At 41.0% G+C, this 16,332-nt stretch overlaps 1 protein-coding gene across 2 annotated transcripts in view; it reads right to left on the bottom strand.

Annotated features, from left to right (window-relative positions):
- Nucleotides 1-633: 633 nt before the first annotated feature.
- Nucleotides 634-16,332, bottom strand: part of atg16l2 (autophagy related 16 like 2) — a 50,229-nt gene continuing 34,530 nt past the window's right edge. For both annotated transcript variants that reach the window (XM_039666419.2, XM_089120956.1), the window contains 2 exons: nt 7,487-7,588; nt 634-1,383 (listed from right to left, as the gene is read on the bottom strand). In XM_039666419.2, the coding sequence (XP_039522353.2) occupies nt 1,290-1,383; nt 7,487-7,588 (196 nt within the window). In that variant the 3' untranslated portion in view covers nt 634-1,289. The remainder of the gene's footprint in view (nt 1,384-7,486; nt 7,589-16,332) is intronic.

Below are 16,332 nucleotides of genomic sequence, written 5' to 3'. Positions count from 1 at the left end.
ATTTGATCAAAAATACATCAAAAACAGTATTATTTGGTATATTATTACAATTTAATATATTTTTAATATATTTTAAGTGTAATTTATTCCTGTAATGGCACAGCTGAATTTTCAGCTTCACTACACCCAGTTTTCAGTGTCACATGATCATTCAGAAATCATTCTAATATGATGATTTGCTGCACAAGAAACATTTCTAATTATTATCAATGTTGAAAACGGGTGATATTTCTGTGGAAACCACAATCCAATTTTTTCATGATTCTTTGATGAATAGAAGTTTAAAAGAGCAGCATTGCTTTGTTTTTGTTTAGAGTTTTTTTTTTGTTTTTGTTTTTTGTAATATTATAAATGTCCTTACTGTCACATTTAATCAGTTTAATGCATCCTTAAATATTAATTTCATAAAAAACTAATATATATATATATATATATATATAAAAGTTTGTGTTTACATAATATATGTGGGTGCACTGTGTATAATTATTTTGTATATATATAAATACACACACATGCATGTATATTTAAGAAAAAAATATTATTTATATATAAAATATTTATATTTATATATAATATAAATTATATATAAATCTGTATATACATGAAAATATTTATTAAATATATAAAAGCATGTATGTCTATTTATATATATAAAATAATTATATACAGTGCACCCATATATATTATGTAAACACAAACTTTTATTTTGGATGCGATTAATCGCGATTGTGCGACAATATACAATGGGCTTTAAGCAGGCATTGAAAATGATGTCTGTGTTTTGATTTCTAAAAATAGGACTGATATGCGAATAGGCTGGGTTCGAGTTTCCACGTGATCAGAAATGTGCTGTCATGTTCTTAAAACAGGTTGGTTCCATTTTGTTCATGTTTCCCTTTGATATCAAATCCCAGAGGCTGAAATATCTGGTGTATGTCAAGAGAATTTTAAAGTGGCTGGCAATTATAGTAAGTCAAGCAAAAGGAAGGCCAACAAATGCTTCGTCACGTCCTGCGTCAGTAATTCATTTGTAACAAGGTTTCAAAACAAAACCCAGACAGCTCCGCTCGACAGTCGCCAGACCCCAGTAACATTAGCACATCTGTTTGTGCTTTTGAATGACACGGCTTCTTAGCAACAACGACTGTCACAGCACTGTGGGTCGTGCTCTTGACGGAGTGCAGAGTGTGAGCTTGTCCCAACAAGGTTGTGTTGTGATGACATCCCTGAGTGCATTTCCAGGAGGAATTTTAGTTGATAAGATGGAAAAAGGGAGCCCATGTCTGGTCTCAGATATCACTCCAGAGCACAGCTCGACGGCTCTTGTCCACGCTTACCATGTATTCGCCCGACAACGACCAGGCTACAGCGCTTATTGGAGCACTGCAAAAAGAATTAAATCTTAGAATTCAGTTTTAAAGGCAAAATTAAAGAGATAATTCACCACATCCCACACACAAAAATCAGCAAAAGTGGAATTATTGACACAAAAAGCACCATAAAAGTGGTCAATACAACTAAATTATGGATTCCAGTTACTCTAATGTCATCCTAAATACCAAGATAATAGCTATGTGTGAGAAACAGACATAAATTTAAAGTGACTGTATTTACAATAACTCCACCCACTGACGTCTGGTTGGGTAGACAAATTTATGGAAGACGATGGATTGTCAACAGTAGGAATAGTGTAAGGCTAAGGCACATGACAGGAAGTTCAAGACAAATCAACGCAAGTTCGAATCAGCCTTTTGCCGAACTCGCTCTACGCTTATATAATATAAAAATAAATCAATTAATTTATTTTTAATAAATATGATAATTTACACTCTATTATTATTGCACACCTTTTAATGTACAACAACACTGAGGTGCAAATAGTACAGGTCCTTCTCAAAAAATTAGCATATTGTGATAAAGTTCATTATTTTCCATTATGTAATGATAAAAATGAAACTTTCATATATTTTAGATTCACTGCACACCAACTGAAATATTTCAGGTGTTTTATTGTTTTAATACTGATGATTTTGGCATACAGCTCATGAAAACCCAAAAAATTAAAAATCTCAAAAAATTAGCATATCATGAAAAGGTTCTCTAAACGAGCTATTAACCTAATCATCGGAATCAACTAATTAACTCTAAACACCTGCAAAAGATTCCTGTGGCTTTTAAAAACTCCCAGCCGGTTTCATTACTCAAAACCGCAATCCTGAGTGCTGTCCAGAAGGCCATCATTGACACCCTCAAGCAAGAGGGTAAGATACAGAAAGAAATTTTTGAACAAATAGGCTGTTCCCAGAGTGCTTTATGAAGGCACCTCAATGGGAAGTCTGTGGGAAGGAGAAAGTGTGGCAAAAAACGCTGCCCAGCGAGAAGAGGTGACCGGACCCTGAGGAAGATTGTGGAGAAGGACCGATTCCAGATCTTGGGGGACCTGCGGAAGCAGTGGAATGAGTCTGGAGTAGAAACATCCAGAGCCACTGTGCACAGGCATGTACAGGAAATGGGCTACAGGTGCCGTATTCCCCAGGTCAAGCCACTTTTGAACCAGAAACAGCGGCAGAAGCGCCTGACCTGGGCTACAGAGAAGCAGCACTGGACTGTTGCTCAGTGGTAAAGGTGCCAGAGTCAGGAGGAAGACTGGGGAGAAGGAAATGCCAAAATGCCTGAAGTCCAGTGTCAAGTACCCACACTCAGTGATGGTCTGGGGTGCTGGTGTTGGTCCACTGTGTTTTATCAAGGGCAGGGTCAATGCAGCTAGCTATCAGGAGATTTTGGAGCACTTCATGCTTCCATCTGCTGAAAAGCTTTATGGAAATGAAGACGAAGTGCCAAAACCACTGGTAAATGGTTTACTGACCATGGATTACTGTGCTCAATTGGCCTGCCAACTCTCCTGACCTGAACCCCATAGAGAATCTGTGGGATATTGTGAAGAGAAAGTTGAGAAACGCAAGACCCAACACTCTGGATGAGCTTAAGGCCGCTATCGAAGCATCCTGGGCCTCCATAACACCTCCGCAGTGCCAAAGGATTGCCTCCATACCACGCCGCATTGAAGCAGTCATTTCTGCAAAAGGATTCCCGGCCAAGTATTGAGTGCATAACTGATAGGGTTGGGTATCGTTTGAATTTGAACGATTCTGATTCCGATTCCGATTCCTTGTTTCGATTCCGGTTCCTAACGATTCTCGATTCCGATTCTTTTAAGAGGCAGGGTCAAAAAAGTTTAGCTAACCTTGCTAACCAATGGCCTTTCTGAAGGAAATACTCCTTTCTGAAGGAAATACTCCTTCTGTAAAAAATACTCCTTTTGTCACAAATTTTGCATTTTGCCGAGATTTCGTTATTTTTAGAAAAGTGAAGCCACACGTGGATCGCCGACGTAAGGTACTCACGTTCGACTCGCGTGGTTATGCCAACACTTCCAGTAGACGCTTCTTCGTTGGTGTTGTTCAGCGGTTTCTTCTTCCGCTCAGCGGACTGTGAATATCGAAACTATGAATCGAAATTTTTGAACGATTCCAGGAAAAACGAAAAGTTAGTCTCGGTTCCAATCGATACTCGATTCTCGATACCCAACCCTAATAACTGAACATAGTTATTTAAAGGTTGACTTTTTTTTTAAATTAAAAACACTGATTTTATTGGTCGGATGAAATATGCTAATTTTTTGAGACAGGAATTTGGGGTTTTCATGAGCTGTATGCCAAAATCATCAGTATTAAAACAATAAAAGACCTGAAATATTTCAGTTGGTGTGCAATGAAATTAAAATATATGAAAGTTTAATTTTTATCATTACATTATGGAAAATAATGAACTTTATCACAATATGCTAATTTTTTGTGAAGGACCTGTATTTGCCACTATTTATAAGTATAAATACATTTATTTACACTAGTACATAGTGTAAATAGAATCTATCGCTATTTTCTTTTGTGCACACCGACGCGAAAAATGGCACACCTAAAAGCATAAAGTTTTAAAAAAGCGCCTCGGGTTCATTTTTTTGGTTTGGCGCGCCACGTCAAAAACTATCTGACCAATGAGATTGGCGCTTTTGCTCATGTGTCTGGTGCATCTGAAGTTACAGTAAAGCACAACTTGGGAGCACTCAACCTCAAAACGGTCTTGCCGAGCACACATACGTAACGGCGAAGAAGATCTACGCCACTGTCTACACTGCCGGAAGACGAGGAAGATACAAGGCAAGATATCTATGGGCAAGATGAATGTTGAGCTGCTGGTCTCGGAGCACAAAGAGCTATATGATAATATTTATATTAGTATTTCTGTAATAATAGTATAGTATACTATTATTATTTCTGTTTTACATTAAGCCCATCTAATTTCAGGGAATGAATTTGCATGTTCACTCAGCTCATAGTCAGCGAAAATGGCTTGGGTGTGAACACAAAAAACTCATTGAAAAACGCTGGCGAATAACGCGCGGTGTGTACGGGCCTTAATTCACAATGAAGTCACTTTCAATCCAAGTAGCTCACTACTGGTCAGAACAACAAATTCACATGACCAACTTGAACATGAGCAAAATCTGCATGGGCAACTTTTTCACCCTAAATGCGTAGATACCCATTGAAAGTACTGTAATTTGTCTGCAAAGGGTAAATGTGACCGCATCTTAGTTGAGCAACAGCCATTTGAACCACATTGTTTTAACAGTATACAACAGTCCTTAATTACATCAATTTCGAATTTACTGTGTATGTATATACACTCACCGGCCACTTTATTAGGTACCCCATGCTAGTAACGGGTTGGACCCCCTTTTGCCTTCAGAACTGCCTCAATTCTTCGTGGCATAGATTCAACAAGGTGCTGGAAGGATTCCTCAGGGAGTTTGGTCCATATTGACATGATGGCATCACACAGTTGCCGCAGATTTGTCGGCTGCACATCCATGATGCGAATCTCCCGTTCCACCACATCCCAAAGATGGTCTATTGGATTGAGATCTGGTGACTGTGGAGGCCATTTGAGTACAGCGAACTTATTGTCATGTTCAAGAAACCAGTCTGAGATGATTCCAGCTTTATGACATGGCGCATTATCCTGCTGAAAGTAGCCATCAGAAGTACATTGTGGTCATAAAGGGATGGACATGGTCAGCAACAATACTCAGGTAGGCTGTGGCGTTGCAACGATGCTCAATTGGTACCAAGGGGCCCAAAGAGTGCCAAGAAAATATTCCCCACACCATGACACCACCACCACCAGCCTGAACCGTTGATACAAGGCAGGATGGATCCATGCTTTCATGTTGTAGACGCCAAATTCTGACCCTACCATCCGAATGTCGCAGCAGAAATCGAGACTCATCAGACCAGGCAACGTTTTTCCAATCTTCTATTGTCCAATTTCGATGAGCTTGTGCAAATTGTAGCCTCAGTTTCCTGTTCTTAGCTGAAAGGAGTGGCACCCGGTGTGGTCTTCTGCTGCTGTAGCCCATCTGCCTCAAAGTTCGACGTACTGTGCGTTCAGAGATGCTCTTCTGCCCACCTTGGTTGTAACGGGTGGTTATTTGAGTCACTGTTGCCCTTCTATCAGCTCGAACCAGTCTGGCCATTCTCCTCTGACCTCTGGCATCAACAAGGCATTTCCGCCCACAGAACTGCCGCTCACTGGATGTTTTTTCTTTTTCGGACCATTCTCTGTAAACCCTAGAGATGGTTGTGCGTGAAAATCCCAGTAGATTAGCAGTTTCTGAAATACTCAGACCAGCCCTTCTGGCACCAACAATCATGCCACGTTCAAAGTCACTCAAATCACCTTTCTTCCCCATACTGATGCTCGGTTTGAACTGCAGGAGATTGTCTTGACCATGTCTACATGCCTAAATGCACTGAGTTGCCGCCATGTGATTGGCTGCTTAGAAATTAAGTGTTAACGAGCAGTTGGACAGGTGTACCTAATAAAGTGGCCGGTGAGTGTATATATATATATATATATATATATATATACTCACCTAAAGGATTATTAGGAACACCTGTTCAATTTCTCATTAATGCAATTATCTAATCAATCACATGGCAGTTTCTTTAAAGAATTTAGGGGTGTGGTCCTGGTCAAGACAATCTCCTGAACTCCAAACTGAATGTCAGAATGGGAAAGAAAGGTGATTTAAGCAGGACTGGCATTTGAGCGTGGCATGGTTGTTGGTGCCAGACGGCACAATCTGCTCAGTTACTGGGATTTTCACACACAACCATTTCTAGGGTTTACAAAGAATGGTGTGAAAAGGGAAAAACATCCAGTATGCAGCAGTCCTGTGGGCGAAAATGCCTTGTTGATGCTAGAGGTCAGAGGAGAATGGGCCGACTGATTCAAGCTGATAGAAGAGCAACTTTGACTGAAATAACCACTCGTTACAACCGAGGTATGCAGCAAAGCATTTGTGAAGCCACAACACGCACAACCTTGAGGCGGATGGGCTACAGCAGCAGAAGACCCCACCGGGTACCACTCATCTCCAATACAAATAGGAAAAAGAGGCTACAATTTGCCAGAGATCACCAAAATTGGACAGTTGAAGACTGGAAAAATGTTGCCTGGTCTAATGAGTCTGGATTTCTGTTGAGACATTCAGATGGTAGAGTCAGAATTTGACGTAAATCGAATGAGAACATGGATCCATCATGCCTTGTTACCACTGTGCAGGCTGGTGGTGGTGGTGTAATGGTGTGGGGGATGTTTTCTTGGCACACTTTAGGCCCCTTAGTACCAATTGGGCATCGTTTAAATGCCACGGTCTACCTGAACATAGTTTCTGACCATGTCCATCCCTTTATGGCCACCATGTCCCCATCCTCTGATGGCTACTTCCAGCAGGATAATGCACCATGTCACAAAGCTCGAATCATTTCAAATTGGTTTCTTGAACATGACAATGAGTTGACTGTACTAAAATGGCCCCCACAGTCACCAGATCTCAACCCAATAGAGCATCTTTGGGATGTGGTGGAATGGGAGCTTCGTGCCCTGGATGTGCATCCCACAAATCTCCATCAACTGCAAGATGCTATCCTATCAATATGGGCCAACATTTCTAAGGAATGCTTTCAGCATTGAATCATTGAACCTTGTTGAATCAATGCCACGTAGAATTAAGGCAGTTCTGAAGGCGAAAGGGGATCGAACACAGTATTAGTATGGTGTTCCTAATAATCCTTTAGGTGAGTGTATATACAGTATATAGTATGACATATACAGTATATAGATTGTACACCATGTTAGTTTGCTTATTTTACTAAAGGTCATGATCTAAAGGGCGAAGTCAAAATGTCATACTAACGATGCTTCTAACCAAAGGTTGAGAGATGTAGTTCCAAGTTTACGATGCTGTTTGTGAATGTTCGTTGGAAGTTTTGTTGGTAATGACAGAACTTACATACAGAACATACTTTTACAAAAAAATTATTGTTGATTAATTGACCATGGTGGCCCATCTCTGAGTTACCTGTGCATGTCTGGAAGCCGTTTTTCTAGGTTTCCTGTGTTCACATTCCATATGTACATGGCACCGTCCGCAGAGCCAGCTGCCAGGTAACTGCCATCCGGACTGAAATAGAGACAAAACTCACAATTGTGACTGATGACTACAGACTGACACACATTACTCTGGAACTTATATTCTCTTGCCGTATAAATCCCTCAGGCAAGTGATCTGATCAAATTCACTGAAATGTCAGGAACCTATACAAGACATATCCAAAGTCTTTTCCTAAACCAAGTGAAAGACCTTACAAGAATGCACTTTAAGGCATAGAAGCACTTTTTATTTTATGCTAAAATGATGCTGCCTTCAAAGATAGTAGTTTTGGTTAACATAGTTTTGGACAAATTGAATTGAAAATAAGATGGGGGACGGAGTCTATGAGAATAGAGTCCAATGTTGAGTGTTTCAAATCAGTTGAGGCTCCTTTTCAGACACGATGCCGTCTTAGAAGATTTCTGCCAATGTAAGAGCCATACAGTGTAGCCAATAACCATCTTGACACAATTTTCAAGGTTTTTTGCTCTATTCCACAACACTGACTTCAAAAGGTACCGTAAGCGATTTCAGCTTTTCTAACTTCTGCTAGACTCCATTGAGTCTCTCCATAGCCCGCCCTCCGAAGACATTTCCAAAAGAGCATTTCTGATTGGCCAATTTTATGATCGGCTGATTACAGAGTCTAGGGCTGTTTCTTAAATTCAAGAACGCAATAAACGGACTTGCTTTCTCGTGGAGACCGATCATACCAGGCGACCTTAAAAGAACAAATTCGGAAGGACGGAGGATACAGATCACATCCTTGTAAGAATTGAGATGTGGTGCAGTCTTGTCCAAGACTGTCCCAGCATATTATAAGTATACTAATGGACAATTAATACAACATAACATCACAAACAAATGTCACAACATTAAAACATTTCTTTCTTTAGACAATATTTTTTATATACTTTTTATTTTAAGGCGTTCATTTGTAAAAATGCCTATGCTTTGTCTATGTTAAAATTATTTTTAATATGCCAATAAAAATACTGCAGGGTTTCTTTAGGCTGTTCTTTCACTTTATCAAAATTAAGCAAAAAAAAAATGGACATATGTTTACTTTCACAAGCTGTCACGTATTTGTAAGCTTGCAGTGGGAAGTGAGAACGAGAAGTTTAAAGCTTACTGACTTCTGTACGTCGACCGCCTGCAGTGTCTTCTGGGATTTCTACTTGTTCAATTACTAACGGTTCGATTATCTCAAGTCCTCGACCTCAAGAACACATCTGGGTACATTCATGCGTCCCCTCTACTTGCGTTCCAGAGTATTGAAATTGAACTTCGACGGTTAATGATAACATAGTACGAGAACACAAGAATACAAGGTCGGTTAAGAACGCATATTGAAAAACAGCCTAGGTCTGTCACAGAGACAGGTGTGAGATCTTCAAAAAGAGAGATCTTCAGAAACATTTAACACTTTAGAAACATTTTAAAAATTGTACAGACCCCAAACCATTTGTGTATGTGTCCCAAACTGGCTGTAGCAACAGGCACAATGACGAAGATAAAGATCCAAGACAGTCTTGGATCCAAACAGAGGCAGGTAAGCAAACACAACCATAACATGGACGAGACTGGACAAATGAGTGCTGAAAACACAGGAACTTACAGCATATACACAGATCAACCAAGGTAATTAATAAGGAACAGCAATCAGTAACCATGGTGACAAACTCAGGTGGGAAAGCGGCAAAAAAACATGACAGAACCGTGACAGTACGCCCCCTCCGGAAAAGGTGCCACCTTGTGCCAACAGAGGAAGCTCTGGTGAAGGATGGGGAGCCAGGAAAGGTGTCAACTGATGAAACCAGGGTGGTGTAGAAGGTGAGAGAAGCCTGGCGGAATCCCAGAGCCCAGACAGGATGGAAACCCATGGCGGCGTCAAAAGAGGGAGGAGCCATGGCGCTGATTGATGGTGACAGATTCAATGGTGGTGGAGCTCCAGGCGCAGATAGAGAGCCGGTGGAACTGGGTTAATCTGAAGGCTTCAGAGGCCACGATGGAGCTGTAGCGATGAAACCCAGAGGTGGAACTGAGGTACTGGGGGGCTGAGGCAGAGCCATAGGGGTTGAGAACCAGAGCACTGCAGACGGCTCATTGGTCCGTGGCGCAGGATGGGTTATGTCTGACCGAGGTGGAGCTGGTGGTCCGAGAGAGTCTTGTGGAGCTGTATGGAGCTCCACATATCTTGTAAGGAGGAGCCAAGTTGGATGAGTCAGGGTGACGAGCCAAGGTGGAGCCAGGAGATTCATGCCCAGGAGTAGCTAGCTTACGAGGTAGATCCTGAGGATGCACAGGGGACAGCGGAGACTGGGAAGAAGGAAAGCCTACCATCTGAAGAGAAGGCTGGAGAGGGAGGCTGGGTGGGATCCAGTGACGTAGCGCAAATCCACGATGTGGAAATAACGTGTGCATGTGGAAACGGAAATGATGTGTGCAAAATCTAAATCACTGTCCATCATTTTGCAAGCAATTTTTGGTAAAGACATTTTTTGCACACTCTTGGAAATATTTTCATTTTAAACCCTTAAGGCAAGCCAGTGGATATCACAAAAGCGATGTGCAAACTTTGCTTTTGAGTTATGGCAGTGAAGAAGTCTCAAACCCCAGGCATATTTAAAAATATCCTCTCCAAATTCAAAGCAACTGTCCATAGACTCCAACAGAAACTCACTCACATTGGCGAGAGTTTGGGCGGGGTTCAAATACATTCCCTCGATCTCGACTAAAACTAAAATAGGAGTCTAACGGGCGGCGATAGACGATATTGCCGAGTCACACACCTGATAAGACTCACTGTGGTGCTTCAGCTCTAGGGCAATTGTTGGCGCAGTTATCCTCACAGGCTCCTCCATCATGGCAGGTGGAAAAACCCTGTCTGTGGATGGCTCTGATATTATCTCCATGCCTTGAGAGATTCTCCAGACTGCATAGGATGATCTCTCTCCATGTTGTCTAGAGCAGTAATAGTTAACCCCAATCCAAAATAGAGACTTCAGGGTTCCATCATCTAAGTTCACTCATTGGGCTAGTGTGCAAATGTGAATGAAATAATCCATGAATGAAAGTCCTCCCTGCCGAGTGAAGTGAAAGCTGTAGCATATTTCATATTTAAATTAATTTGTTTTAAGACGAAAATATTATGTCTGAATTAACCTGACCAAATCAGGATAAATCAACAAAAGTCATTTTTAAGGTCCAGAATAACTAGAAATAATAATGCTATGTGCAACAATTAGTTTGAGTGAAATACACTGTTTCCTAACGGCAGTGGGCAGCTTAACAGAAAAGTTTTGGCCAATTGGGAAGATGTTGACTTATATGCTTGGCACAAGGGAAAATGTTGGTATTGATGAATGATAAAGCGACCATTAGGTTCCTGCTTGTGGCTCTCGCTCAAATGTTCATGCCAGATCTAGCTGTGAAAAAAAAGCCACAGAGCGTTCTGGCCTTGCTGTCTCCATGGAAACAGTGTATATGTCTATGCAGGGAGGTGCTAAAAAGACTCATCTGTAAGACTCAGTTCTCATCTTACATCATATGGAGCGTGTTGCATTTACTTTCTAACAATGCTGAGAAAATTGCAGGGTCAGACTATGCATAAGGACAAAGGCTGCAAAAGCTCTAGGATTATATAAAATACATCTGTAGTAATACTATAATAATAGTAATGTGTGGGTTTTTTTTAGGCCAGAAGCACAACAACAATCAAGTTTGGCAATGTAACCAAATCTACAGAGCAAAAGAAAATAAAACATATTTTGCATAAAGACTATGAATGTGAAATGTAAAAGTTAGATTCCAGATGTGAAAAAAAAAATTAAGAAAATCTTCAGGCCAGCGTGATTTAACCTTTGCTTATACCATGGTCTGGGTGAATACTCGATTCTGATTGGCTGCAGGGTGTCCGTTAAAAAGTGATAGAGGACACCTAGTAAAGTAGTTCTGGTGAAACTGTCTGTTTACCATTCGAAATGAATAAATAAATGCGCTGCCTACAACGGCTGTGAGTAACCATAGCAACAGGCAGTCACATGCTCTATCATCTAACGTTAGATATTATAGCCTAATACAACAATGAGCGACTTCGTGCTATTTCTTTTAACATGTATGGAGAATATGGCAACTTTGACGACTGGTATGCTGCTGAAGAAAGAAAAAATGTAAATAAAACGGAGAAAATTACACCGCTGCTGCTCTGCTCCATTGAACTCTATTGGTAACGACGTAACTTGCGACCATAGTTGGATAACGATGCTTTCGGGAAACGCACCCCTGAATGAGACCCTGCGGGAGTTTTACGCAGCTGTCCAGACAACCAAGGCAGGAGAAGGCTGAACGTTACAGCGTTTCAAGCCTAAGGAGCCTGAGGCAAATTACCCTCTCTTTGATCTGATTAATTTATTGCCCTCTATAACGTTAAGCGCAAATCGCTGGAGATCAGAGCTAATTGTTTTCTTATTGTTGTTTGATTAATTGTTTTATGTGTAATAAAAAAAAAACTATGCCTACCTTTGTGTTTCATGAAAAAAAAAATGCATTTGTGAACCTGAAGGGATACGAGCTAAGCGGACTATATCTCCGGTTGCTAAATAAACAGTCAGGCAGGCAAGTTATTATTTGTAAAAACTAGATTTAGCCTAATTAAAATATAAACTAATGTTTTATTTGGCAAGTGACCATGGTATAAGCGGGTTAATGCCCTCCGAGGTGTCCATTGTCAGGTTTTAATGGACTTCGGCGGAGGCAACCGTCCTCCGCTGCGCGTCGGCCGGTTTACGCCTCGCCGTCGTCCATTAAAACCTGACAATGGACACCTCGTCGGGCATTAACCCTTACATGATTGAAGAACTACACTAGCCATAAGAGAAGTCACTGTTACCATGGATTTGGAATTCGGGATAAAAAAGCAACTTCTAAAAAATACAGTGTAACTGAATCTCCCTACACTCTAAAACTACTTATATATTTGTCAATATTTTGCAGTAAACAAATAAACTAAAATATATTGAATTATATATAGATATATATAAAAAAATGTTTTTGTTGATATTTTGAACTACATTTTAGTTTTATATATATATATATATATATATATATATATATATTGTTTTATATAAGTTTTTGTGTGGTTTTGTCATTTTATTAGCCGTTCTAAGGAAAATGACTGATGCATTAGGTCATGAAGTATGCACAAGCGCAAACCCTTTGGCCTTAAGGAACCGAATAAACCAGACGATTCAAGTCTGGGTTCAAATCATAAATGTCTATAGAAAAGGCCAGCCTGACACATGCACAAACAATTAATAAATAAAATCCCAAGAGACGCACACTCCTTTCCCACGGAGTGGGTCCTTTTACCCGAGTAAAAAGCCACTGTATTCGAAGCCACGTACACCTTATGCCAAGTTCACACTACAGGATTTTAATCCCGATGTATGCCCGATTTGCAAAATGTTGAGCTCGCCGAAAGGTCAGAGTGTTATCGCGTGCAAATCGCGGGAGATTAGCGGACGATGAACGCTTGCCAATCTGTTAGTATGAAAGAGACAACAACGCAGCGAAAACGCTCGCAGACGCGTCGCCGAGCCCAGAAAAATATCTAGCCTGCTAGATATCCAGAGCCGTCGCGCGACTCAATCTCAGTGATGTCATGAGTACAGCCAATCATAGCAACGCATGGGTTGAGGACACCAGGTAAATCTTACTTTTTATATTTTTTTTTTGCATTTTTTTCTCAGAGCAGATCGTTGCGCAAACAGTGTGCAGCACTAGTTTCTGTCTGACGTCCATATTCACGTGTTGTGTTCTCTTCTTCGCTGGGTATTGGCGCACGTGCTGTTTCGCGTCATTTCTGGTTCGTTTTATTGCTGGTTTTTCGTGACAAAACGTGGTTTGTAGACAAGATAGAATCGTTGGGTGACAGAGTTGTTGTCAACTCGTTATTTATTTGATTATTTTCAGGATTTAGACCGTAACATAGTACTGAAACAGCTCTCATTAGAGTCACAAATGATTTGCTCTTATCATTCGATCGTGGTTGTATCTCTATATAGAGCGTTGTTAACTCGTGTAGTGAGTTACCTCCTGTTGTGGATCAATCACGTTGTGTTGTGTGGTGTGAACAGTTAACAACTTGAACACTCCAGATTTCACTGAGAGCAAGTCATGTAGTGTGAACCACACAGTTCAGCCCGACGTTTTAAAATCATGTAGTGTGAACTAGGCTTTAAATGTAGAAGGGGATAACCCTGCTGAGAGATGCTCTTACAATAATTCCAGCACAGAACCAACTGTGCAGTCCTGGCTCTGTACGGTGGTGCATACCATGAATTTGTTGATCAGGGGCTGGTCTACATCTCAAGCTAGGAGTCAAATATAATGGCCGTCCTGGTTGGAGTCTCCCAAGGAGAGGCCATGTCTGCACCATGGCATACCAGCCTTAACAGAGCAGGAGGAACCCAAAGGCCAAGACTTTTTAGGCTTTTTACCGTTACCTGAGAGTACCTGAGATCCAGAAATACAGCCTTCATCATCTCAAGGCAATTTATTTGCCAAAAGAGATGTCTTCCCAAACCCCTAGGGCTGGGTGACCATCCAGAATGGCACCTCATCTTGTAAGGGAGAGATAGTAGTCAATGTCTTGCGATGACAATATGCCCCCTGTGGGAACTGGCGAAGGCCTCTGCGTGTTGCCCTTATCTTCTTCAAGGGGTTGCACAATAAGTAGAACCCCCTGCTTTTCAGCTAGAAATGAAATGTTCTCATGTACAGCAGCCCCAAAGGTATCACATTGATGGCAGCTATTAAAGGAAGGGGAACATGTTCTATGGCCTCTTTTGCTAAAAGAGAGTGCAATTCCTTTCTCAATAATGTAACCTGCTCTTGCTTCACTATAGTGGGGAGCACACCATTGAATTGAGGACGAAAGTGCTTACAGAGGAAAGAAGCCTTGAAGGTGAATATTCTGAAGTCTGTGCAAAAGATCCTGGCAAAGCATTTCATTTCTGGCTAAAAAGCAAGGGTTTCCACCCACTGTGCAACCCCTTAAAGAAGATAAAGGGAATGGAATTGTCTGTGAAGTCTGACCTCTGACCTCCTTTTGTGGTTTCATCCACATGGGAAAACTTGGTAGTCCTTAGGACTTTACGATCATACACACTTGTGGATGTGAATAAAAGAGAACTGAGTTTCTGATTGGCTGAAGCAAACTGCTGACAGGCATTCAAGAAGTATGGCAAGGTGAGCACTAATGCCTGAGGCATCCTCTTTGGAGGGAACTCCACGCTGAGTCTGATGGGCCATACTTAAAAATGCCTTTCCTAATGTGAAACTCTCTGGGCACAACTCGACGAGAGCACCTGAGACCTTGATGTGAAGTTCAGGTCCAGGCTACAAAACCTGATAAATGTGTGCAAGGAAGACCAGACTGACTGAAAGGACTTGCAAGTATCCTACGCTCTTAAAGGATTAGTTCACTTTTGAAAAAACGTTTGCTGATAATTTACTCACCCCCATGTCATCCAAGATGTCCATGTCTTTCTTTCCTCAGTCGAAAAGAAATTAAGGTTTTTGATGAAAACATTCCAGGATTTTTTTCCATATAATGGACTTACATGTGAACCAGACGGTCCGAGGTCCAAAAGACAGTTAATAACAGTTTCAGATGCAGCTTCAAATGTCTTTAAACGACACCAGACGATGAATAAGGGTCTTATCATGCGAAACGATCGGTTATTACTAAACTAATTCCAAAAATGTAACTTTTCTAAGGACAAATGCTAGCCTTGCTCTATTCTGTGAGGCGCGTTTGTAACGTCACCTAATACGTAATTACGTTCAAAAGGTCACGGGCGACGTAGCCGGAAGTACAGAATCAAAATCGTCCGACATCGTCGTTTTACCTTTTAATTCCTTTTTTGTAAACGGCGTTTGAGTTAGTTTGCACGTTCAACCTATGCGTTCAACTTATAAACACTCTGACTCTGTACTTCCGGCTACGTCACCCGTGACCTTTTGAGCGTAATTACGTATTACGTGACGTTACAAACGCGCCTCACAGAATATAGAAAGGCTAGCATTTGTCCTTAGAAAAGTTACATTTTTGGAATTAGTTTAGTAATAACCGATCGTTTCGCATGATAAGACCCTTATTCATCGTCTGGTGCCGATTAAAGACATTTGAAGCTGCATCTGAAACTGTTATTAACTGTCGTTTGGACCTCGGACCGTCTGGTTCCCACTGAAGTCCATTATATGGAGAAAAATCCTGGAATGTTTTCATCAAAAATCTTAATTTCTTTTCGACTGAGGAAAGAAAGACATGGACATCTTGGATGACATGGAGGTGAGTAAATTATCAGCAAAAGTTTTTTTCAAAAGTGAACTAATCCTTTAAGGGAAGTAATAGCTAGCTGAAAGTCTTTAAAATGAGAAACATCTCCAAAAGTCCAAGAGTCCAAGAGCTCGAAGCTTGCCAGAGATAACCCTTCTAGAACCACGGCCAGATCCCAGGTCAGAACCCAACCTCAAAGTGCCACGAAGGAAAAGAGTTAAGTGGTGTCTCCCCAAAGTCCCATCACCTGAGGATGCATGGAAAACTATCATGGATGAACTCCAGCACTGAAGCCACTGGGCAGTTAACTGGGTCCAACTGTTGTTCACTGCACCATAAAGTGAATATTCTCCACTTTCAGGTATAAAGTTTTCTTGTGAAGGGAGCTCTAAAGTTTAGGATGTTCTCAAAAACCTCAGTTTAGAGAAAG

Source organism: Pimephales promelas, chromosome 16, assembly GCF_988280905.1.
Source record: "Pimephales promelas chromosome 16, fPimPro1.hap1.1, whole genome shotgun sequence".
NCBI classification, from domain to species: Eukaryota; Metazoa; Chordata; class Actinopteri; order Cypriniformes; family Leuciscidae; genus Pimephales; species Pimephales promelas.
The sequence above is the reverse complement of the archived record's forward strand: the minus strand, read 5'-3'. Positions and strand labels throughout refer to the sequence as shown.